Source organism: Onthophagus taurus, chromosome 3 (assembly GCF_036711975.1).
Source record: "Onthophagus taurus isolate NC chromosome 3, IU_Otau_3.0, whole genome shotgun sequence".
In the NCBI taxonomy this organism is placed as follows: Eukaryota; Metazoa; Arthropoda; class Insecta; order Coleoptera; family Scarabaeidae; genus Onthophagus; species Onthophagus taurus.
In genome coordinates, this window is record NC_091968.1 from 18,424,791 (window position 1) to 18,449,163 (window position 24,373).

General features: G+C 32.9%; 1 protein-coding gene across 7 annotated transcripts in view; it reads left to right on the forward strand.

The window, feature by feature from the left end:
• The window catches only part of LOC111415100 (scribble planar cell polarity protein), a 94,451-nt gene that overhangs the window by 44,565 nt on the left and 25,513 nt on the right, over nt 1-24,373 (forward strand). For 6 of the 7 annotated variants that reach the window (XR_011640032.1, XM_071195109.1, XM_071195112.1 and 3 more), the window contains 5 exons: nt 11,427-12,277; nt 12,404-13,027; nt 19,164-19,274; nt 19,328-19,507; nt 19,719-20,114. Coding sequence is in view for 6 of the 7 variants with exons in the window: in XM_071195109.1 (XP_071051210.1) it covers nt 11,427-12,277; nt 12,404-13,027; nt 19,164-19,274; nt 19,328-19,507; nt 19,719-20,114 (2,162 nt within the window). In the remaining variant the exon portion in view is untranslated. The remainder of the gene's footprint in view (nt 1-11,426; nt 12,278-12,403; nt 13,028-19,163; nt 19,275-19,327; nt 19,508-19,718; nt 20,115-24,373) is intronic. The other variant, XM_071195113.1, reaches the window with a different exon arrangement.

A 24,373-nucleotide genomic window follows, 5' to 3' on the forward strand; every position in this document is an offset into this window, starting at 1 on the left:
AGTCTTTATTACCTTTTATTATCATTTTCTACAAAATCACAAAACTCAAATATTAGGTAGTTTGACTTGTTAAAATTATTTGGATATCAAGTTATTTTTCTTTTCATATCCAACATGACACATTTTGAATCAAAATTATTATTACCTTTTTGAGCCATTATTTATTATTATTGCTGATAATAATTGATAGGATATCAATTTTCTTTTAATTTGATTCCAAACTCGATAGATTTTTAATAAAAAACGTAAAAGATTCAGTTAAAAAATTGATGGTAATAATCCGCCATCTTTGATAATAATTAATTTAAAACAATACATATCTCCATAAAGAAACGGCATCAAAATATCGAGTTTGTACTGTTTTTGGAGGAAATTCATTTTTACAGCGTTTAAAATCAATTTTACTCTTATACGAGTCTTTATTACCTTTTATTATCATTCTCTACAAAACCACAAAATTCAAATATTAGTTTGAGTTGCTAAAATCATTTGGATATCAAGTTATTTTTTTTTTTCATGTCTAACATGATACATTTTGAATCAAAATTATTACCTAATTAAAAATTATTATTACCTTTTTGAGCCATTACTTATTATTATTGCTGGTAATAATTCATATGATTTCAAAGTTTTTGTTTCATTTGATTCCAACCTCGATATATTTTTAATAAAAAAGGAAGGAGATTCAGCTAAAAAGTGGTGGTAATAATTCGCCATCTTTGATAATATCATCATCCCATCAGCGACAAATTCGCTTCAGTTGCATCCTGTTCATGCTGAAGTCAAAAAGACTCAATATTTTCCTATAGATTTTGGGTTACCTTCAGTATCACTTACATTTAAATACTCTCAATGGCTCAGAATGGCTCCCAATGGCTTTCACTAACTCCAAATAACCTGTAATGATTAGCAGTAGGTTCCAATTGCTTCAAAAATTGTCCGTATTCACTGCATCCAATTCGCGCATAAAGCGCTTGGTTTTCTGATCATCTTAATGACTCCGAATGGCTGCTAATAAACATCTATAAAACCCAAAGACTCTGATTGACACCAAATACTTCCTAATTGCTGTTAACGCCGTTTATATTAAATAACTCATCGATGTTCTTAACATTTTTCTGGAGATTTTATATTTCCCGTAGTATCACTTTTAAAGACTCTCAATAGATCAGAATGGCACCCAATGGCTTTCAGTACAACACGATATGTGTCATTAACTCCAAGTAATTTCTAATAGTTAGCAGGGGGCTAAAAAACCTTTTGTTTTTACTTCCTCTAATTTCTTTTAAAACTCTTACTTGTCAAAATCATTTTAATACTCCGAATGGCCTCTCATTCACACCAAATACTTCCTAATTGCTCTTATTACCATTCTTATTATTAAATTCATCGATACTCTCAATGTTATCGTGAAGATTTCAGGTTATCCTTAATATCATGCTCTTTTAATGCTTTCATACGCTCAACATGGCTCCCAATGGCTTTGAGCAATTCGCAATGTCTTTTATTAAGTTCTTTTATTAACTCGAAATAGGCTGTACTAGTTAGCAGTGTTTAGCTCTTTCGTTTTTACTAGCTCCAATTTGCTGGTACAACATTTCGTTTTCAAATCATCTTAATGACCCCGAATGGCTATTAATAATCTCTCGATGGTTCAGAATGACTCCCAATGGCTCTCGGCACAACACGATGTCTTTTATTGACTCCAAATAGTTTTTAATAATTAGGAATGAGTTCCAATTGCTCCAAGACCTTTCAAATGATCCCAATGTCCCTGAATAGCTCATAATGACTCACAATAATTGTGAATGATTGGATAACATAATAATAATACTATTATTAATTTTAATGATAGGCCCGTTGACGTGAATGTGAGGGCCAAATGCTCTGATCACTGCAGCATGTCCTTGTGGTATAAATTGAGCAGTGTACATCGTGAGACGCCGCTTAGATGTAGGCCAATTACGAGTCATTGAAAGATGTTTTATAACTCTGTATATGATATAAATTGGAATTTCATATCGCGTGATGATTTGACTGCCAATCAAAAGTTTGATATATTTCATGAACTCATCCTTCATAGCGCATTTCCGAAAAAAAATAATTGTGCTAAATAATAAGAAATGCACACGCTGGTTTTCTGCAGATCTCAAGGGCATGATGAATCGCCCGAGAACTTAACTTTAGGCCAAAAGACTAGAGCTGCTATCGAATATCACTGTACCACTTGGGAAATTCTGCCTGGAGCTGGTGGGTTTGAAGTTCGTGATACTATCTGTTCTTTAAAAAATACTTCTTCTAGGGATGTATACGGAATAAATGCTGTAATAATATTAAAGCTGATAAAAGATGTAGTATCATCGCTTTTAACAAAATTAATCAACCAATGCATGAGAGAAAATACTTTTCCAAATGCTTTAAAGTTAGCTTTGGTAACTTCTGTTTGTAAGAAAGGCGATCCTCACTCACCCATCCTCCAGCCTGTATTTTTAAAAATTTTTTAAAAAATCATAAAGAATAGAATTGTCGATTTTTTTGAAAATGATAACTTGTTCGTGTATTGTCAATACGGATTTCGTCAGAATCGTAGTACGAGAGACGCAATTATGGATTTCCTACAACAACCAATAGACTGTTAAGAGAGAGGCGAGTATAACGCCTAACAATAATTTATTAATAAAGAAACTGAGTAGATATAGCTTTGGTGACAGCAGTATTAAGATAATTCACTCGTACCTTGCTGGCACAAGACAATAAATAGTCTGTTGTAATGATAGCTATTCTACATCAGAGTGCATTTATATTGGAGTTCCACAAGGGTCAGTGTTTGAGCCCCTGCTTTTCCTCATTTACATAAATGACTTACCTGCTTCCACATCTAATCATATTCTACGCTGACGACACTACTTTAATCAGCAGACATAAAATCCCCATTGATGCTGTTGCAGTGAGTCGTCTCTGAGGCTGAGGAGTGGTTTGCCTGCAAATCTGAATTCCAACAAAACAGCTGAAACTGTCTTTACACTGAGATGGGTGAGCAATTCATAGATTTTTTGGGTGTTCGCTTGGACTCCGCATTGAAATGGGAGTAGCATGTTAGTATACTTTGCGGAAAGCTGAGCAGCAACATTTTTGTGTTGCGCGTTTTAGGCTCTGTTGGCCTGGGGAAACTGCTTGGGTTGGTCTAGAGTTTTTCGGCTGCAGCGACGTCCCATGCGTGTCATATGTGGTCTGAAGTATCGAGACGAGTGCCATGAATTCTTTATAGATCAGAAAATAACAACACATAACAATGTAAATAAATATACTACCCACACAGATATACACAGCTACAGAACCTAAGTCACCCAAGGTCACAGAAAGGTGTAGATTTTACTGCGCTCAAGTTTTACAATAACCTGCGAACAAGTTTGCAACATTGATAAAGCAATTTCTGCTGTTGAGAGTATCCTAGTCGGAGTTCCTTGAATATGTATTTTTTGAAAGGGATTTTATGGCATTGGGCGTTTTCGTTACAGCATCATAGAATGATGATCTACATGTGATTGTACTATGTATTGTGTGCTTTGTTCTTTTTTCTTTTCTTTGTAAGTTTTTTCTACATGACGAGTGTAAAAAATGTGTATTTTAGACGCACAAGTAAATATTATTATTATGGTTTTGAAGACAAACTTTCTTGCTGCTGCATTAACGATCCAATAAATGTGAAATATGACATAGTTTGTGACAAAGCTTTCGGTCAGTTTTTGCTTTTGCTACTTCCTTCGAACATCATCAGGCTGTCCACTCACATGAATCGTCGTCGTTTTGAAGTTTGATTGTAGCTAACTAATTGTAATAATAATCTCTAGTATATATGTTTCTTGTATCGTAGTCGTGCCCGTAGGTGCCTTCAGGAAGGGCGAAACACGTGTCGCACTGATATTTAGTAAAAATAAAGATGATCGTTTAGGCCAAATTAGCCTTTTATTTTGAATAAACTAAATGTAAGACTTGAGTGAACCAGGCTTACCAAACATTCGTATTGATGTTCCTGTTCAATTTCCATTCTTTACACTAAGAGGCGTTCAGCCAGATCTGATGGGTGAGCAATTCAATGATTTTTTGGGTGTTCGCTTGGACTCTTCATTGAAATGGGAGCAGCATGTTAGTATAGTTTGCGGAAAGCTGAGCAGCAACATTTTTGTGATGCGCTTTTTAGGCTTTGTTGGCCTGGGGAAACTGCTTGGGTTGATCTAAAGTTTTTCGGCTGCAGCGACGTCCCGTGCGTGTCATATGTGGTCTGAAGTATCGAGACGAGTGCCGTGAATTCTTTATAGATCAGAAAATACTAACATTTCCCTCGCTATTTATATTAGAGTGTCTACTGAACTTGCAACAACAATGTAAATAAATATACTGCCCACAGAGATATACACAGCTACACAACCTCAGTCACCCAAGGTCACAGAAAGGTGTAGATTTTACTGCGCTCAAGTTATACAATAACCTGTGAGCAAGTTTGCAACATTGATAAAGCAATTTCTGCTGTTGAGAGAATGTTCAATTCATAGAATGATGATCTACATGTGATTGAAATATTTATTGTGTGCTTTGTTCTTTTTTCTTTTCTTTGTAAGTTTTGTTTATATGAAGAGTAAAAAATATATATTTTGGATGCACAAATAAATATTATTATTATTATTATGGTTTTGAAGAGTAATTAACCTTGCTGCTGCTGCATTGATGATGGTAGTGTCCAATTAATGTGAAATATGACATAGTTTTTGACAAAGGTTTTTGATCAGTTTTTGCTTTTGTAGCTGACACGAATCATCGTCGTCTTCAAATTTGATTGTAGCTAACTAATTGTAAGACCTGAATGAACCACGCTTACAAACATCCTTGTTGATGTTCCTGTTCAATTTCCATTTTGACAATGTCTTGTTCGTGGTTATTTTGTGCCATGTGATGATTGGATAAGTAGAAAAGTAAAGGAAATGATTAAGAATTAGCATTATGTTGTGATTAAATTCTTGGCTTAGAAGAAATAAAACAAAAAAGGTGGCCATCATTGCCACACTCATTTGAGGTGATTTGAGTTACGTAATGAAGTTCATTACCGCACTGATTTCATTACGTAACGCATTTTTGCCCAATCAGAACAGACTTAATTTATTGAAACAAGCAACAATACAAAAGAAAAAGTGCTACCTATTTAAAGAGGAACAATACTATTTATTATAAATATTAATTGTTATGTTTTAACATTTCGAAACACTTAATCCAGATGAGTAAACATGTTATTGAAATTGACATTAATTCAAAATTGTCAACAATCATTTCAAAATATTTTTATAAATATCAAAATAGACCTTTTTAAAGAAATTGATTTTTAAGTAATTTTTAGCAGTCGTAGATAATAGTATATTATTCAACAAGCGTATAATGGCGGCTGTTTTACCCACGAAGATGAAGTTGCAATCTGAGTGGGTAACATCCATTATACGCAAGTTGAATACAACTTTATCTACAACTATTTAATTTTGAAAAAAAAATCAAAAATAAGAAAAAAAAATATACTTGATAGACATTTCAGACATAACCTCAATATATAATGTCATTTCTGTTAATATTTTATTTTTTGATTAGTAGGCCGTGTCAGAACTGTGGAATAATGGCTTCATTATTCAACACTTTGTCAGTCATGGGTAATGCGTGTCATTACCCGTCAAAAATCAAATGTATAACGAATAGATAATTCAATAGTTGTAGATAAAATGTTGTATATCACACGTCTAGCGCATTCGTGTGATTACACGACTCGGTCTATGACCTCGTCGTGCAATTTTCCGCACTCGTACAGTAATTGTGTCTCTAGCCCACTTGTAATATAAATAACTATTATGGACTTTTTAACCAATAAATTTTCTTCAATTATTGATCAAAATTCAATTAAATTTGTCAGTTGTGAACGTTTTATAACGATTTTGCACGAAATTGATTTTTCACGCAGGTTTGAATTAATCCATAAAAACTGTTAAAATTAATCATTATATCTAACTGCCATTTAGATACAACTTAATAACATTATTAACAAATTTATTACTATTATTAAAAAAAAATATTGTTTCTGCAACAATTTCTACACGCACCGCGTTAATAAAACTCCATACCCACATCCACATTCATTACAACAATATTAGTAATATCATTTTTTTGATTCACACGAATTCCAATCCTATCGCTTCGTCGTTCGTTTTCGTTGTGTAAACATTGCGTCAGTTGGTCGCGTTATTTAGTAACTTTTAACAATAGATACCGACGTGATGTGATAACGACCGTGGAGAGTTTAATCGCATCTGGTTTCATTCTCGAAACGTTCGCGAATTATTAAGGAAACGAGACATGTTCGGAACTAGCACGCTTCCCAAAGTGAAACTGAAAACGCGATCGAGTTCCAAAGCTAATAATGGTTTAAAGGGCGGCGTCCTGCACGTGCAAAGTGGAAAAATGACGACGTTAACGATTACTAATCGACGAAAGGCGGTACCTGAGCAACAGAAAGTTCGGATTGTAAATAATCCCATTAATTATGCAGGTATTTTTTCGATGGTCTTCGTCTTTTTGTTATTATTTTTTTATCGTTCGGGTTTGTTCGTATTTTATTCGTATTTTATTTACGGAGTTAAAAATAGAATGTTTTGTTTTGTATTTTGATGGGAAAGGTTTAAAATTTTTTTCTTGGTTAATTAACGATGAGTTAATTTAGATTTTGTTATTAATGAACGTAACGTGTAGTTAGTTTTTAAATTGATGAGTCAGACCTTTTAAAAAGAAAAATGAAGTGTGGAATTGTCTTTTGAATTATTTATTGTGGATTGTGATATCTTTTTTAGATTCAAATCGTACTCCCGCGAAATGAAATGATAAATAAAATGCAAATATAAATGGGGAGTCATTAAATTTACGAGCGGTTGGTGCAATAGAATGAATATTATGTGCGTAGTTTTAAGCACCTGGTTGTTTCTATAAATAATAAATGTAGGTTTAAAATGGGTTAATTCTTTTTGTTAAGTTTCGTTTAGTTAAAATGTTAAGAAATAATTTATAACGTTACAAGTTTCATTTAAAAAATGTTGTGGAAGGTTTCTTTTTATTTAAGGTAATATGTTTATTGATCGATGTAATTTGGTCCAATTGTGGGAATAATAGGAATCTATTGAAATGCCCTTGATGAAAATTGACGAATAGATACAATAATGTAACGTTTATTAATGAAATAGTGCTTGTTTTGATAAACATTTTATCGAAGACGTTTCGTGGTTATTTGAGAAGTATCAATTAGATCCATTTTGATCGACACCAATCAGCTATTTTCGGATTCTAAATCTTCTGGAAAACATACTCTTTGCTGTTATTAATTTGTCTTGTCTTTCTCATAATGCCTCAATGTACTTTTAATTGATTAGTACCAATTTGACACACACCAAACTCTTTCAATAAAAACCTCAACATCAATTTTATTACTTATTTAATTCTCGTTCAGTATCGTATTGATGTTTTTAATGAATTAGACGAATTTTGATTCACACCAGCCACTTATTCTCGTGTTCTGAATTAGAGGATCAACTAATGGTCTTGATACCCATTTGAAAACAATTTATGAATTTAATGTGAAGAAAAGATATGAACGACACCGATAGTCAAATATTTCTAAGGAACCAAAAGTGATTACCATCTATTTGAAAAACGAGAAGAATGATGACCTTTCAGATGTACTAATCGGTATGACTGCTCAAGATGACTTGCCATTTCATATCTTTATTACCTCTCAAGACATCAGAGAAGATTTACAAGCAAAAGGATTTGCAGATATTCCAAAAACTTCAACCACAATATGGAATGCGGTTCTCCTCTACCTTGAGAAAATTAAAGATAAAATAACTTCTGCAATATGTAGTTTAAAGTCTAAAAGTAAATCGTGTTCCTTCATCATTCTGTACCAGCCACCAATCTGTTAAAAGCCAAAAAAGATTATCATTGTGAGTATAGAAAGGCTATAGCTGGAGGCAAGTAGCAGCTTTATAAACACTGCAAAAAATAAAGCTAGTGCAGTGTGGTCAATAATAAATGAAAATAGAGTCAACGATAAAAGGAATCTAAATAGTAATCTTGATCCGAATGTGCTGAATAGGTTTTTCGTTGATACTCCCAATGATATCGTTGAAGGGCTTCCAAGTGGTGTGCTTGATCCCATTTTTATATGTGAATGTGTGGATCAAATGGAGCGCAATTTCATTTTTCAGAAGTTGGTCCTATTAAAGTACGTGAGCTACTCTGTTCATTGAAGAGTAGTCCTACACATGATGTTTTTGCTGCCGTTGACAAAAGTTCTAAATTTAGTATTTCTTGGATTCTCAATTTCCTGATATATTGAAAATAGCTAACGTGGTGCCAGTGCATAAAAAAGGAGATACTACGGACTGCTCCAATTATAGGCCAATAAGTGTACTGCCGGCTTTTTCCGAGGTGTTTGAGCGTGCAATGTATGATAAAATGGTTTCTTATATAGAGGGAAATAACTTGCTTAACCCAAATCAATACGGATTTCGAAAGGGTAGGTGCACGTCGGATGCTGTTGTCAAGTTCGTTGACATGTCCTTGGATTCTTTTGAAAGGGGTCATCATTGCATTGCAATGCTTTTGAATCTGACGCGGGCATTTGACTGCGCGCCACATCGGATTCTTCTCTGTGGTCACATAAGATCGGCCGAAATGAAGACACTCTGAACAATACGAAGGGTCAGTCTACATAATTTTGTTAGGAGTTATACATCAGTAACAGATAATTGCGGAGTCTAGGATGTGGTGAAATGGGTCCAACCCAAGTTATGGGAATGAGGAAACCACGTTAATAGGATGTATGCGGAGAGATTGACCAAATGGACCATGCTAGAAAAATCAAACGAGCTCAAAAGTTGGACGTCAGGATCGTAGGAAGCTTAAAATCTTGTCAACAATTCATCTCGTGATAAATCATCATAGATTGCTTTGTTGACTTCTTGAACTTTTGCAGCCTTTAGTTTCAGCCTGTTCAACATTTCTGGTATAACCTTGTCCAAATTCTTTCTTCTTTCTCTGGCCAGCTCAACCTTTTTTGTTTTGAAGATAGGTTGTGATGAGCCCTTCTCGAGTGCAGAAAAACCTACTTTTCATCCAAAAATAGAAAAGAAATGTGATGTGCGGATGAATCAGGTAAAATCCCTTAAAGCATCGAGGTTTAATCCTCACTAGTTTTTAGGTTTGTTTTTGTTCCCAACTCCATACTTTTCAAAAGTGCAGAAGAAACAAAACATCCATAAGGTTGCCATTATCACCATTACAACGCAAGGTGCTCAGAGTCAGCTATTCCAACTACACTTTGCTTATTAATGAGGTTATCTCGTTTCGATGCACCAGATAACAGTATTAATCTTTGATTTTCAGATTGTAAGGAGTGAAATTATACTACTAGTTCTTCTTCTTAGTATAGGATTTCTCTTCTTATTCGATTACCACGGTTGCTTCCATCTCTTCGGTGGTATTCCTGCTTTCCTTTTTCCCGTTGGTCGATTGCGTTTGCATATTTTGGCTATTCGGTCTTTCGCCATTCTGTCCAGATGTTGACTCCATTCGTATTTCCTTTCTTTATCCATCTGCCAATCTCTTGTATGATGCAACTCTCTCTTTTCGCCTTATTTGTATGTTGGTCTTGTAAAAAAAGTCCTAGGATCGATCTGAAATACTTCATCTCTACCGTTCTTAGTTTCTGCTCTTGTCTTTGTTCCATATATTCCATATATATTTGCATGTTTTTGTTTCTCCAAAATACTCACAGGGTACCGCGATCTTTGGTTTGATTTTTGGTTCACCTCTTTTACTTAGAGTTTCGATCAAGAAGATATGTATAAGACATTTCTCTTATTCCTCGAATCATAAATCTATCTCTATATTATAGAGTCTTTAAGCTGTCTTAATTTCTTCTTTCGAGATGCCTTCGGTTTGAACGTAATGTTCTCGTGCAGTTTGTCCATAATTTTTAGCTAAGCTATAACTGTCATAAAAGTTGTCCATAAATAAAGAATGCCTAACATTTAGGTAATCACCCATGAGGTTCATCACAACCTTTCCCGTGTGCTATACCTTGAAGTTTATGACAAGACTATCTGATTCTGTTAGCCTTTTCCGCAATAATGTTGCTGTTACCAGTGTACAATAAAGTTTCAAATATTTACCATGCTCTTCCAAGACGATTCATCTTCAGTTACATCGTTTGAGTCTCAGAAAAAACGCATCTCAACTCTTTATCTGTAAGTTTTTGAGGGATTTTTCTCCTGCATTTTCCGCTTCTTGATGCGAGAAGACCGCATTTCATTCATTGTCAATAAATAAATAACACAAGTGTAAAAAAAGCGGTTTCTGTAACTACACCAATGAGTAATAAAACTATCCTTTATATGTCTAAGATGCAAGTGTGTGTAAGACAGTATTGCTCTATTTTAACTAAGAATTCGTAAGACTTTTGTAAGTTTCGTATCCTTTATCTGCTTTTCAGTTTCATTCATACAGCACTACTTGTAATCCTCAAGTTTTATCAAAACTTCCTGCGCTTTCATGGTACAGAACATGATGTTTCAAGTGGTCAATCTTAACAATTTTGTTTTCTTCTCCAAACAATCTTATTCCTTTTCCTTGCCCTAGTCGACTTATCCTGATTCGTCTGTTTTCGAGGCTTGTCCGTTGTTCTTTGAGTATATTAAGGTTTTTTTGGCGCTAGCCTTTCCACCAAACACTCCTTCTTTGTTCGGGCTTGGCAGCAGACAGCAAGGTTTTATATTGTATTTAGCAAAACAATTAATCTTTTTTCTTGTCATGCTGTGCTTCGCTTACTAAATAATTTTCTGCCCTACTAAAAAATAGTAAAAAAAGCACTACTTGATATCGACCTTGATTCAAGGTCATTACATATATTGACCTTCACTTCTATTTACCGATTGACGAACCTCCTCATGGAATCTCAAGGATAAGGATATGCAGTGTGACCTTGATCTTCCAGGAATAGTTTCGACTTACTGTTGTGTCGTTCTTTGAGAAATTTCTTCTCATATCTCCTCTGTTGTTGTGCCTATGTCTAACTGCAACTTTCATTATTATTAAAAGATCAATAAATATCTTTTGTCAAAGTTTGTAACGGGTGTGACATTCTATCGTAACGGGTGTAACATAAACAAGCTTATCTCAAATAAAAACATAAATTCTGGTTGTTAATAAAACTTAATAACTAGAAGTAATCATATCTCGACTATTATTATGCTCAATAAAATCTCTTTATATTCATTTTAATCGAATTTTTATTATAAACTATAAATTTTTGTTGATATAAAAAATATTTCTTTCTTTTTTAGCTGGTGATTCAGATTCGGCAACCGTAGAACTGCGCGAGGAAAAATACGAGATCCACATAGAAAAATCTCGTGCCGGTCTCGGATTATCGATAGCGGGTGGTCGTGGATCGACCCCATTCAAAGGAGACGACGAGGGTATCTTTATATCTCGTGTAACAGATGGGGGTCCGGCCGATTTAGCTGGATTACGTGTCGGAGACAAAGTGTTAACAGTAAACGGTGTAAACGTAATTACCGTAAGCCATTACGATGCGGTCGAAGTCTTAAAAGCTTCCGGTAGCATTCTCATCCTCGAAATAAGTCGAGAAGTCACCCGATTGGTGAAAGAACCGCAACAGGATGTGCGAAAAATAATCCCGGCCCCGTTAAAAAGTCTTAACGCCGAATCAGTTTCCCCAATTCCGACTCAAAAACTTCTTATTCATACGACTTTAATAAGAGATTCGAGAGGATTAGGATTTAGCATCGCTGGTGGGAGAGGGTCACCGAATTTTAAACCCGATTCGGATGCTATTTATATATCTAGAATTACAGAAGGTGGTGTTGCTTGTAAAGATGGGAAATTATCGGTTGGGGATAAAGTGACTTCTATAAATGGGATTGATTTAAATGGGGCTACTCATGATATGGCGGTGAGTTTATTAACGGGATTGGAGAGATTTGTTCGGTTGGTTGTTGAGAGAGAAATTTCTGGTTTGGAATCGAGTCCTTCACCAAGTCCGGGACCTCAACAAAGTCCTAGATTATTTGGATTGCCAAAACCTTACACGGGATTGTACAGCTCGAACAGTTATTTAGCTAATCGACCCGCTTTTGGATCGTATAGGAAATCAGCTGAAATTGAAAAAACGGTTAGTACCAAATTTATTGATTAACTTATCTTATCTAAGAATACATTGAATGTGAGATCCTGGTTTTAGTCTTTAGATAACGTTTTTTTTTATGATTAGGATAATAAATTTAATTTTTATTTTTAGAATTCCCCATCTCCAACCGAAAAGCAACCACAACAACAACAAAAACCACCCCAACCAAATGGTTTAGATTCAAAACACAACCCACAAAATAAATCTCCGACACCACCCCCTATATCAACGACTCCTCAACCAACGGGAGCTCCACAACCGGCTCCTCGTCGTCTCAATTCAACGTCTGGTTCAACAACAAATCCAATCGATCACCAACAACAACAGGATCATTCAACAACAACCGAAAATCACCATAAGAGGGCGACGCCGACGTCTTCATTGGAAGACGATGCTCAGGTACTGCCGAGGCCCATAACGAACGAAGATTTTCAAGCCATGATTCCAGCCCATTTCCTAAAAACCACATCCGGTAACGCCGCCACGAACAATTCCCGCCCAAATGACAATAAATCCTCCTCTCGCGAGTCCTCGCCGAACTCTTCAGAATGTTGTCCCGCCCCTACGACCGTATCCGTTACAATTCGAAAACCGGACGCGGCGGCGGCCGTCGAGTTTCCGCCGGCGCCGACCGGACCAGGCCGAGTCACCGAGACCATCACGAAGAGCACGTTTACCGAGACGGTCGTGACCAGGATCACGGACAATAAGCTGATGGTGCCGGTTATCATTGAGGTATGACGGTGCTCGTGTGGATGATGGAACTAATTCTACCAAGTTTCATTCGATGATGATGATGATGAGATGAGATTTTTTTTTTGGATGATGGTTTTCTCTTTTTTTGTTGTTTTTGTTTTTTTAGTTGGGATTGTTTTATTGTTAGTTTAAATATAAGCGCACGTAACCTTCTTTCCATACATACAAGCCGTTTTATAGATATTCAACATTTTCTCTAAAACTACAGCTACTACGAATTTAATATTTGAAATAATTTAAAATTAGTTGTAGCTGTAGTTGCAAGTATCGTTGTTGGAGTTCTATGAGACACTTGTATATATATATTTCTTCCTTTCAATTTAAATTTATACGTTGTGTAAATAATGCTTGGTCTGAATTACGTAATGGTTCAAACTCGACATGAATATAAAATAAAACATGAATGTTTTGTCACTTTGTAAGATATCGCGTTAAAATCACGTCGAGTTTGAAACAATTTCAATAGGTTCATCTATGGAATGTAAAGAAATCATCTATGGCAGTAACTTGTGCAGGTAAATCAGATATACAGGGTCGCTGATATGTATGGGAACGGTCAGTTATCTCCTAAAGTAAGATAGCTAGCAAAAAATGTTAAGATACAAAGGTTTTAGTGTTTTTAAAATCTATTATAATAAAGTATACATGATCAGTCATAACGTTATAACGAAACAAAGTTACGTTTTCTTTAATGGAACATCCTGTATATAAACTTAACTTTGAACAGAGATATTGAACTTTGAAAATCACTCTTATAAATTCCACAAAAATATTTTAGTCGTTTATATTTATATATTTGGGATCCATGCTACAAGTTTAAATTTCAATATTTCAAAAAACTTGTGGAAAATTTCTTACTCGCTTTAAAATAATATATTTAGTCGGAACCGGTTTCGACCAGTGTTCTCATCATCAGCCGAATTGTCATAAAGTTAAAAATAAATCACAAGACTTCAATAAAATTTGGTTATGAAAGTTTCTTGTTAAGCTAGCTATCTTACTTTAGGAAATAATCGTCCGTTTCCAAACATATCAGCGACCCTGTATAATAGAAAAAATGTAACGAAATCTTTTTATTCAGACTTTTATGCTCATGATAAGGCTGGATTTTTTCCCCGAAGTTTTCTAATTGTCAGTTAATCATCTAAAGTTTTGGTAAATACAGCTCGACGCTAGTTGTCACCTCTGACTTTGTTTCATCACCAATTCCAAGATCAATGATGTTATCATTGAAGAGAATGACACCTTAGTTATGTTTCAACAACTTTATTTCCAAACGCTCTTATTTTACATTGTATTGTATAATATTCAAATGTGAATTATGCTTAAAACAGTTTTCTAGAATATCGACCTTGTCATCAAGTATTTTAACAAGTTTCACCCCTTTTCCCTGTTAATGGCAATCATTTGACTTCGAGAGCCTTTTTGAAAAATTTGAGGTATCGTTGTTTTATAACTGCAGGAATTCATCTCCCAACATATCTTACATAAATAATCCCCATAGTTACAGCCAGATGAAATAAGAATAGTAAGATATTATTTGTGTGAAAAGTCTAGTATATCAACATGTATTTGGACCACTGATATATTGGGACTCCTACAACATGTTTAAACTAGGTGTTATTAATCGTTTGAGTTCTTAGCAGGGCGATCGTACTTCTCAGATTTTGTCTGATCCTGGTCTGGACTATAGGATAGATGGACAAGAACTTCCCAATTGAGTTTCTGAAGTCAGGTCTGATTTGAGATTGTCATGCAACAACCTGACTCCTTTCGCCAACCTATGATTTGTCATATATCATGATATATCTGAGATATTCTTCACAATCTGACAATATCTATAATCCACTATATGGTAAGCTATTCAGTCACAAAGACACTCCAAAAGAATATCGTAATATCGAATATTTTTTCATATCTGACCACAAACTTCTTTGCTATAAAACAAAATTTAAAATTCTGGAGGCATAAGACCGATAGAACATTAGTATGTTAAGATTTAAGCATTTCAGTGATCATTGTTGCAGCTTGCAACTCTTTCATTAAGTTAAATATGCTAGCTAACATTGACAACGTCATCCATCTTCCTTAATCTTTACTGAATTAATGTAGAATCCGTTGCATTACAACCACATTTAGTATATCGCAACGATCTTAACACGTTAATAGTCTAACGTCTAATAGTTCTAACTATTATGATAATAAGATAGCAAATCTTATTATCATGAAAAGTATGACATAAATAAATTTCTTCTGCGACTAAAAATCATTGCACGAGTCATTTCTCGAGTAATTGGAAGTCCTTTTGAGTTCGATTATACATGGATAATGCAATGCTTGTAGAAGACAAAATACTGGTAATTGATAACTAGATACTGCTCGTGAAAGGCTAAATACTGCTTGTAGAAGACTAGAAGTTACTAGTAAAAAGCTATAATGCTTCCAGAAGACAAAATGCTGCTAATAAAAGCTTAGATATTGGTCGTAAAAGACTAAATACTGCTTGTAGAGGATTAGATACTGTTTGGAGAAGACGAGATTCTATTGCAAAAAACTAGGAATTACTATTAAAAAGCTATACTGCTTCCAGAAGACAAAAAAAAATGGTAATAAAGTTTAGATATTGGTCGTAAAAAACTAAATACTGCTTGTAGAGGATTAGATACTGTTTGGAGAACACGAGATTCTATTGCGAAAAACTAGAAATTACTAGTAAAAAGCTATACTGCTTCCAGAAGACAAAAAAAAATGGTAATAACAGTTTAGATATTGGTCGTAAAAGACTAAATATTGCTTGTTGAGGATTAGATACTGTTTGGAGAAGACGAGATTCTATTACAAAAAACTAGAAATTACTAGGAAAAAGCTATACTGCTTCCAGAAGACAAAAAAATGGTAATAAAAGTTTAGATATTGGTCGTAAAAGACTAAATACTGCTCGTAGAAGATTAGATACTGTTTGGAGAAGACGAAATTCTATTACAAAAAACTAGAAATTACTAGTAAAAAGCTATACTGCTTCCAGAAGACAAAAAAATGGCAATTAAAGTTTAGAGATTGGTCGTAAAAGACTAAATACTGCTTGTAGAGGATTAGATACTGTTTGGAAAGACGAGATTCTATTGCAAAAAACTAGGAATTACTAGTAAAAAGCTATACTGCTTCCAGAAGACAAAATACTGCTAATAAAAGTTTAGATATTTATCGTAAGACTAAATACCGCTTGCAGAGGATTAGATACTGTTTGGAGAAGATGAGATTCTATTGCAAAAAACTGGAAATTACTAGTAAAAAGCTATACTGCTTCCAGAAGACAAAAAAATGGCAATTAAAGTTTGGAGATTGGTCGTAAAAGACTAAATACTGCTTGTAGAGGATTAGATACTGTTTGGAAAAGACGAGATTCTATTGCAAAAAAACTAGAAATTACTAGTAAAAAGCTATACTGCTTCCAGGAGACAAAAAAATGGTAATAAAAGTTTAGATATTGGTCGTAAAAGACTAAATACTGCTTGTAGAGGATTAGATACTGTTTGGACAAGACGAGATTCTATTGCAAAAAACTAGGAATTATTAGTAAAAAGCTATACTGCTTCCAGAAGACAAAATACTGCTAATAAAAGTTTAGATATTGATCGTAAAAGACTAAATACCGCTTGTAGAGGATTAGATACTGTTTGGAGAAGATGAGATTCTATTGCAAAAAACTGGAAGTTACTAGTAAAAAGCTATATTGCTTCCAGGAGACAAAATACTGATAATAAACGTTTAGATATTGATCCTAAAAGACTAAATATTGCTTGTAGAGTGTTACATACTGTTTGGAGAAGACGAGATTCTGTTGCCAAACACTGGAAATTACTCGTAAAAAACTATACTGCTTCCAGAAGACAAAATACTGATAATAAAAGTTTAGATATTGATCCAAAAAGACTAAATATTGCTTGTAGAGAGTTACATACTGTTTGGAGAAGACGATATTCTATTGCAAAAAACTAGAAATTACTAGTAAAAAGCTATACTGCTTTCAGAAGACAAAATACTGCTTGTAGAATACCAGATATTGTTCGTAGAAGGTGAGATGCTAATTGCAGGATCCTAAAAATTACTAGTAAAAAGCTATACTGCTTGCAGAAGACAAGATACTGGTAATAGCTAGCTAGATACTAGTCGTACAAGACTAAATACTTTTTATGCCTTAGCACCAAAGAGTTAAGTGTTGTTTGGAAATTCTAAAATTAATTCCTGCTGATTTTATCGATAAGTAATAATCGATTACTTTAAATCCAATCTTTAATAGCCCGTAACATAACGTTTTATTCACTGTCATACCAATGTCGCTTTTTCTTTTTTCCTGTCTTCTAAAGGTAGACAAATTTGTTAGGTACTGTAGAGTTGGGTGACTTGACTGCAATTTTAACATCAATTTAATAATATCTGCCATACTCATAAATATATCATAAAACAAAAAATATGGCGCTATGCCATTTTTTGCAAAGAACAGAACCCGTATAAAACGTTTTTGAAAAACTCATAAAAAACTGTGTTTCTCAAGTCACCCTATATGATAAGTTAAAAAAAATATAAGCATAAATCGGTTTAAAGTAAAGCTGTCCTACAGGTGACTTGACATCAAATAAAAGAGTATTGTATAGGGTTTTCAGTTTTCGATGTAATGTCGATTTTGATATCCCGGTAATATTTGTAGCCTCCACCAATGTCCATCTACCAGTACGTATATTTGTTAAGGCTTCTAATTCTTCTCTACTAAAATCGTAGTATTTTTGCTTACCCAACGCTCTCTTATATTTATGTGGCATTTTGTCAAGTCACCCAAAAATTTGTAGCAAAAATATGAAAAATCATTTCTTAACATCAAAAACAAAAATCACACAAAATTGACATTCAAAATCTCTTAAGAAGACAATAAACAATTACAAAAAATGGTTTTCTTACCTTTTATTCAATGTTTTTTAGGCACCAAATAAAACATCTGTTGATAACTTTTTTCAACTAAAAACGTTATTTCATCATTGTAGTATAGGTTAGAAAATGTTTTGAGTTTACCTAGAGTTAGCAAATTTTTCGTCTTCATTTAAAACTAATTCTTGTAAAAATCTTGAGTCACTTTTTCAGGTTCTCAGTTTTTGTCATGTTGCTTTAGAATTCGTGCAACGTCGTTCGTCAAAATTCTTCTCTAACTGTCCAAGTTTCTTCTTTTAAAACACAAAAAGATATTTTGCAGATTTTATATATTTAGCTATCTATGAGTATTGTGGTATCAATATATATAGTGTGTCCATAAAATCATGGTCACTTTTTACTGGTCGAGTCACAGGAAAGTAACATATTGATTAAAACTAAAAAATGTCTAAAAAAACGATATTTGTATAATACTTGCACAAGTTATTTGTCACTTTGTATACTCAAATAAATAATTTTATGTATTGTAAAAAACTAGCAAAACTATGACTTGTCTAGTAAATAGCTTGTTACGCACTTTCTTGATATACTCAATTATTAAAATTGAAGAGAGGAAAACACTTCAATTTTAAATAAATTTATTTCCACTCTTCAATTTCTACATTTTCTTGCTACTAATTAATCTCTTCCCATTCTCTTTACAAATCAAAAAAAATGCATGTACATTTAAGCTTCGCATCCTTGTATAATTATCAATTATTTGCTTCTACTGTATTGTATTGACTTGTTTGTTAATTTTTTTTGACTCAAACCTACTACTGCAGAGCATCGATACCACACACAGGTAAAGGTCGTATCTTACCGCAACGAAACCCAACTTATCCCTAAAGCCTCCATTTCCCTTTCGCTATTTACAACTATTTACAACATTTACATCTTTATTTTGATTTTACACACAACGTTTTTAGATTATTTACCTTCTCTTTAGAAACATTTCATATTTTTTTAGAGTTTAATTTTTATTTACTTTGTACACACTGGTTTCTCATTTTTTTTTTATTTACCATGTAATATATTATAATTTTAAGTCTTAATTGTTGCTACTTTTCGAAAGCAATTAAATTAAAACGAAATAAATATATATATATTTTTATAAAAAATCGAAAAGTAGTTAGGACGCGTTTTTTCTCAGGATGTCATCTTGAACAAAGCCAGCGGTTCCCTTGGATTCAGTATTATCGGTGGAACGGATCATTCGAGCATTCCATTTGGTGCCAAGGAACCTGGAATATTTATTTCACACGTAAGTACAACATAATTTAATTGATTTAAATTATAATTGTATTAATTTTTTAGATGGTTCCTGGAGGTGCAGCTGCAAATTGCGGGAAATTACGCGTCGGTGACCGAATCATCAAAGTGAACGGAGTCGATGTGACCCAAGCGACGCACCAAGAAGCCGTTATGGCCCTTTTAAAACCCGACGAACAAATTACTTTAACAATACGACACGATCCTTTACCAGACGGGTTTCAGGTACATTTCTTTTAATTTATTTTTACTCATTTAAGCCGTTTTAATAAAACCCACCATTTATTTTTCCTTTTTAAAACAATAACCTCTATTTTATTATTAAACCTACAAGCACTTACAAGTAGAGTATTTAATCACCACCGTAAGTTTTCTTATTCCTTAATTAAAATTAATGTATATTGTTATATTAACATTTTTATTTTTTTTAATTTAGGAATTTACAATAGTAAAAGCGGAAAACGAAAAACTCGGTATGCACATAAAGGGCGGTCTTCAGGGGCAACGCGGAAATCCTTTCGATCGCACCGATGAGGGCGTTTTCATCTCGAAAGTGAACACGGGCGGTGCCGCTCGGCGAGATGCGCGGTTACGAACCGGAATGCGATTAATTGAAGTTAATGGGAAATCGCTTTTGGGGGCGACGCATCAAGAAGCGGTCAATGCGTTAAGATCTTGCGGAAATCAAATCCGACTGGTTGTTTGTAAAGGTTATGATCGGGCGGAAGTCGAAAAGGCCATCGCTGAAGGTCGATTAACAAGAGCTGGATCAGTTAGTAGCCGATCACAAAGTGTTAATTCGTTAGATTTTGTTGACGAAGATAGTATTCAGGTAAAATATACATAATACATCTATTTTATATACAAGTGTTCATTAAGTATGGAACAACATGAAATTTAAAATATGAATTTGACTAAACAAAATTTTCAAGTGTTTAGCTTTCAAATCAAGTTTTTTAAATAGCACCACTAGTCAAAATTGACATTATTCGAAAGCTTATTTTATTCTGCATTCGAAACAATAATTACTTTTATCAAAACATTTTCGAAATTTATCAATTTTTTAATTTCTCTGTCAAGAATATAGAAATGGAATTCAGCGTTATTTTGCCAACTATAGTTAGCATCAAAATATTTTTCAAATAAAACTTGTTAAGAATTAAACAAGGACTAACTTTTCTTGGCACCATTTTTTAAAATTGGACCACGTTTATGCATCACTTGACTAAGCGACTGATGAATAATGTTAAGAAAAACGGGATTTTCGTTTTCATCTCTCTAAAAATATAAGACTTCTCAGAATAGGCACTCAAACTATTGAAAATTGTTCAGTTCCTGTCCATTTTTATCACAGAACACTGATGCAGCTATCACAAGCACAGAAGCCTTGAGATGTTTCTACAAATCGTGACATAAATTTAATCACTAAAACTAGCGACAATATGATGACGATTCGCGTAAAAATTTTTGAAGAAAATAATGTAGAATTTGATTTTGTACTTTTAAACTGGTTTTTATTTTATATAGAATTTAAGTCTAACCAATTTCGGTTCTTGGCCATCTTCAGAGACTCTACAAATAGATTAACATCTCTCATCTTATCCATTTTACAAATAAGTTTCTTAATATTTCTTTTTGTTTTGTTAAAAAAGATCACATATCAAAGTCGAAATCAGATTATTAGTTACTAATTTACAAAATTAAAGTTTAAAAAGTTCTAAAATGAAATTAAGGACGGAGTGTTACAAGTTTACAGGTTAAAAATTAACACGTTGACTGCCATGAGAAGCGTAACTTGATGCACAGCACCAGTTGATTCTCATGCCTATTTAATTTTAAAATTGTTCCGACCAGACTATTGCGGCAGTCAACGTGTTAAGAACGCTCTTTTTTAACAAAAGAAATATTAAGAAAAATTCAGAAATCATCATGTGGCTTAAAAATCGACGATTTTTTTTGAATCAATATGAAATAACCTAAAAAACACGTTAGAAGAAACACGTTAAAAGAAATTGCGGAAAAGTGCTAAACACTAGATTATCTTCAATTATAAAACTTCTATTATATGAGAACTAACTTCAAGTTTAAAATGTCAACCTCAATTTCGACATATTTGTAATCTTCATTAAAAATCCTTTAAAATGAGTACAAACACGACATATTTGTCTTTAATATTAATGAAGTTATGATCAAACTTCCGGTTAAGAATGTCAACGTCAATTTTGACATATTTGTAATCGTCGTGAAAAATCCTTTAAAATGAGACCAAACATGATACGTTTAATTCGAATATTACTCGAGATATAAGCAACTTGCGGTTTGAAATGTCATTGTCATTTTGATATGTTCTTAATTTTTATAAAATGTCTTAATATCTGTCACAAAAACAAAAATATAATAATAAAAAATTAAGGTTGGTATTAATATTTAAAAATTAAATTGTTATCTTCATTGTTGCTAACTTAGGGTTTAATGTTTTTTATTCTAATTTTTTTGGTTTTTGAGATAAGTGCGTCATCTTTGGACTCATTTTAAAAGTTTTTTAATGAAAATGACAAATGTGTGAAAATTAAAAGCTGAAAGTTCGAACTTTTTGGTTTTTTGAGATAAACACGTCAAGTTTGGACTCGCTTTAAAGGTTATTTTATGAAGATTACGACTGAAGATTACTGAAAGCTTTTTCATGACTAAACCCGAATGTTTCTAGTTCTCGTTCTAGTTTTAGTTCAATAAAAATATACAACATAGTAATATCGAATGCCAACTAGCGCTACTTACCACTGCCACTAGAACTAACACTAGACCGAGAACTAGAAACATTCGGATTTAGCCGCACGTCTCTCAAGACGGCTAAACCCGAATGATTCTAGTTCTAGGTCTTGTGTTAGTTCTAGTGATAGTGCTAGCATAAAACTAGAACTAACACTAGACCTAGAACTAGAAATATTCCCGAAACTTTCTAGTTTTAGATCTAGTGTTAGTTCTAGTTTTAGTGCAATAAAAATATGCAACATAGTGATATCTTATGCTAACTAGCGCTACCTACCGCTGTTGTTTCTAAAATGGATAAGATGAGAGTTGTTAATCTATTTGTAGAGTCGTTAAAGATGGCCAAGGGCCAAAACTATTTAGACTTAAATTCTATTTAAAATAAAAGACAAACTTTTAATTTTATACTAACATCTAGAAAACGACGTTTTCCCGAAATTGTAGGTTCATCTATTTTTTCTATTGTAGAATTTCTTGGTGTATCTAATTGTAAGTGTCGTATCTGAGTCGGTTCTTAGATGTATGATGCAAATCGGACTTGAAATCGTATAACGTGATTGGCGCTTAGCTTTAGAAAACAAATAGTATTTTAAGTCTTTCGGTGTTCTGAATTTTTTCTAAGATAAGTTACACCTTTACCTACCAGACAGCATGAAAATCTCTAAAAACGATAAAATGTCGCTTAGTCAAGTGATGATATAACGCGGTCCAATTATCAATTTTTTAATTTCCCTGTGGACAATATAGAAATGGAATTCTATATTATGTGTTATTTTCCCAATTATAGTTTGCATCAAAATATTTTTCAAATAAAACTTGTTAAAAATTAAACAAGGAACAACTTTTGCTTGCACCATTTTTTGAAATTATCATTTTTTTAATTTCCCTGTGAACAGTACAGAAATTGAATTCAAGATTATGTTCCTAATTATTGCTTGCATCAAAATATTTTTCAAATAAAACCTGTTAAGAATTAAACAAGTAACAACTTTTGTTGGCACCATTTTTTAAAATTATTAATTTTTTAATTTCCCAGTAAACAGTACAGAAATGTAATTGAAGATTATCTTCCTAATTATTGCTTGCATCAAAATATTTTTCAAATAAAACTTGTTAAGAATTAAACAAGAAACAACTTTACTTGGCATTATTTTTTAAAACTATCAATTCTTTAATTTCCCAGTAAACAGTACAGAAATTGAATTCAAGATTTTCTTCCCAATTATTGCTTGCATCAAAATATTTTTCAAATAAAACTTGTTAAGAATTAAACATGTAACTACTTTTGTTGGCACCATTTTTTAAACTTATTAATTTTTTAATTTCCCAGTAAACAGTACAGAAATGTAATTGAAGATTATCTTCCTAATTATTGCTTGCATCAAAATATTTTTCAAATAAAACGTGTTAAGAATTAAACAAGCAACAACTTTTGTTGGCACCATTTTTTAAAATTATTAATTTTTTAATTTCCCAGTAATAGTAATAACAGTAGGTACAGAAATCGAATTCAAGATTATCTTCCTAATTATTGATTGCATCAAAATATTTTTCCAATAAAACTTGTTAAGAATTAAACAAGGAACAACTTTTGTTGGCACCATTTTTTAAAATTATTATTTTTTTTAATTTCCCAATAAACAGTACAGAAATCGAATTCAAGGATGATCTTCCTAATTATTGTTTGTATCAAAATATTTTTCAAACAAAACTTGTTAAGAATTAAATATGTAACTACTTTTGTTGGCACCATTTTTTAAAATTATTATTTTTTTAATTTCCCAATAAACAGTACAGAAATGGAATTCAAGATCATCTTCCTAATTATTGTTTACATCAAAATATTTTTCAAATAGAACATGTTAAGAATTAAACAAGGAACAACTTTTCTTGGCATTATTTTTTAAAACTATCAATTTTTTAATTTCCCAGTAAACAGTACAGAAATTGAATTCAAGATTATCTTCCCAATTATTGCTTGCATCAAAATATTTTTCAAATAAAACTTGTTAAGAATTAAACAAGGAACAACTTTTGTTTGCACCATTTTTAAGATTATCAATTTTTTAATTTCCTAGTAAACAGTACAGAAATATAATTGAAGATTATCTTCCTAATTATCGCTTGCATCAAAATATTTTTCAAATAAAACTTGTTAAGAATTACACAAGGAACAACTTTTGTTGGCACAATTTTTTAAAATTATTATTTTTTTAATTTCCCAGTAAACAGTACAGAAATTGAATTCAAGATTATCTTCCCAATTATTGCTTGCATCAAAATATTTTTCAAATAAAACTTGTTAAGAATTAAACAAGGAAC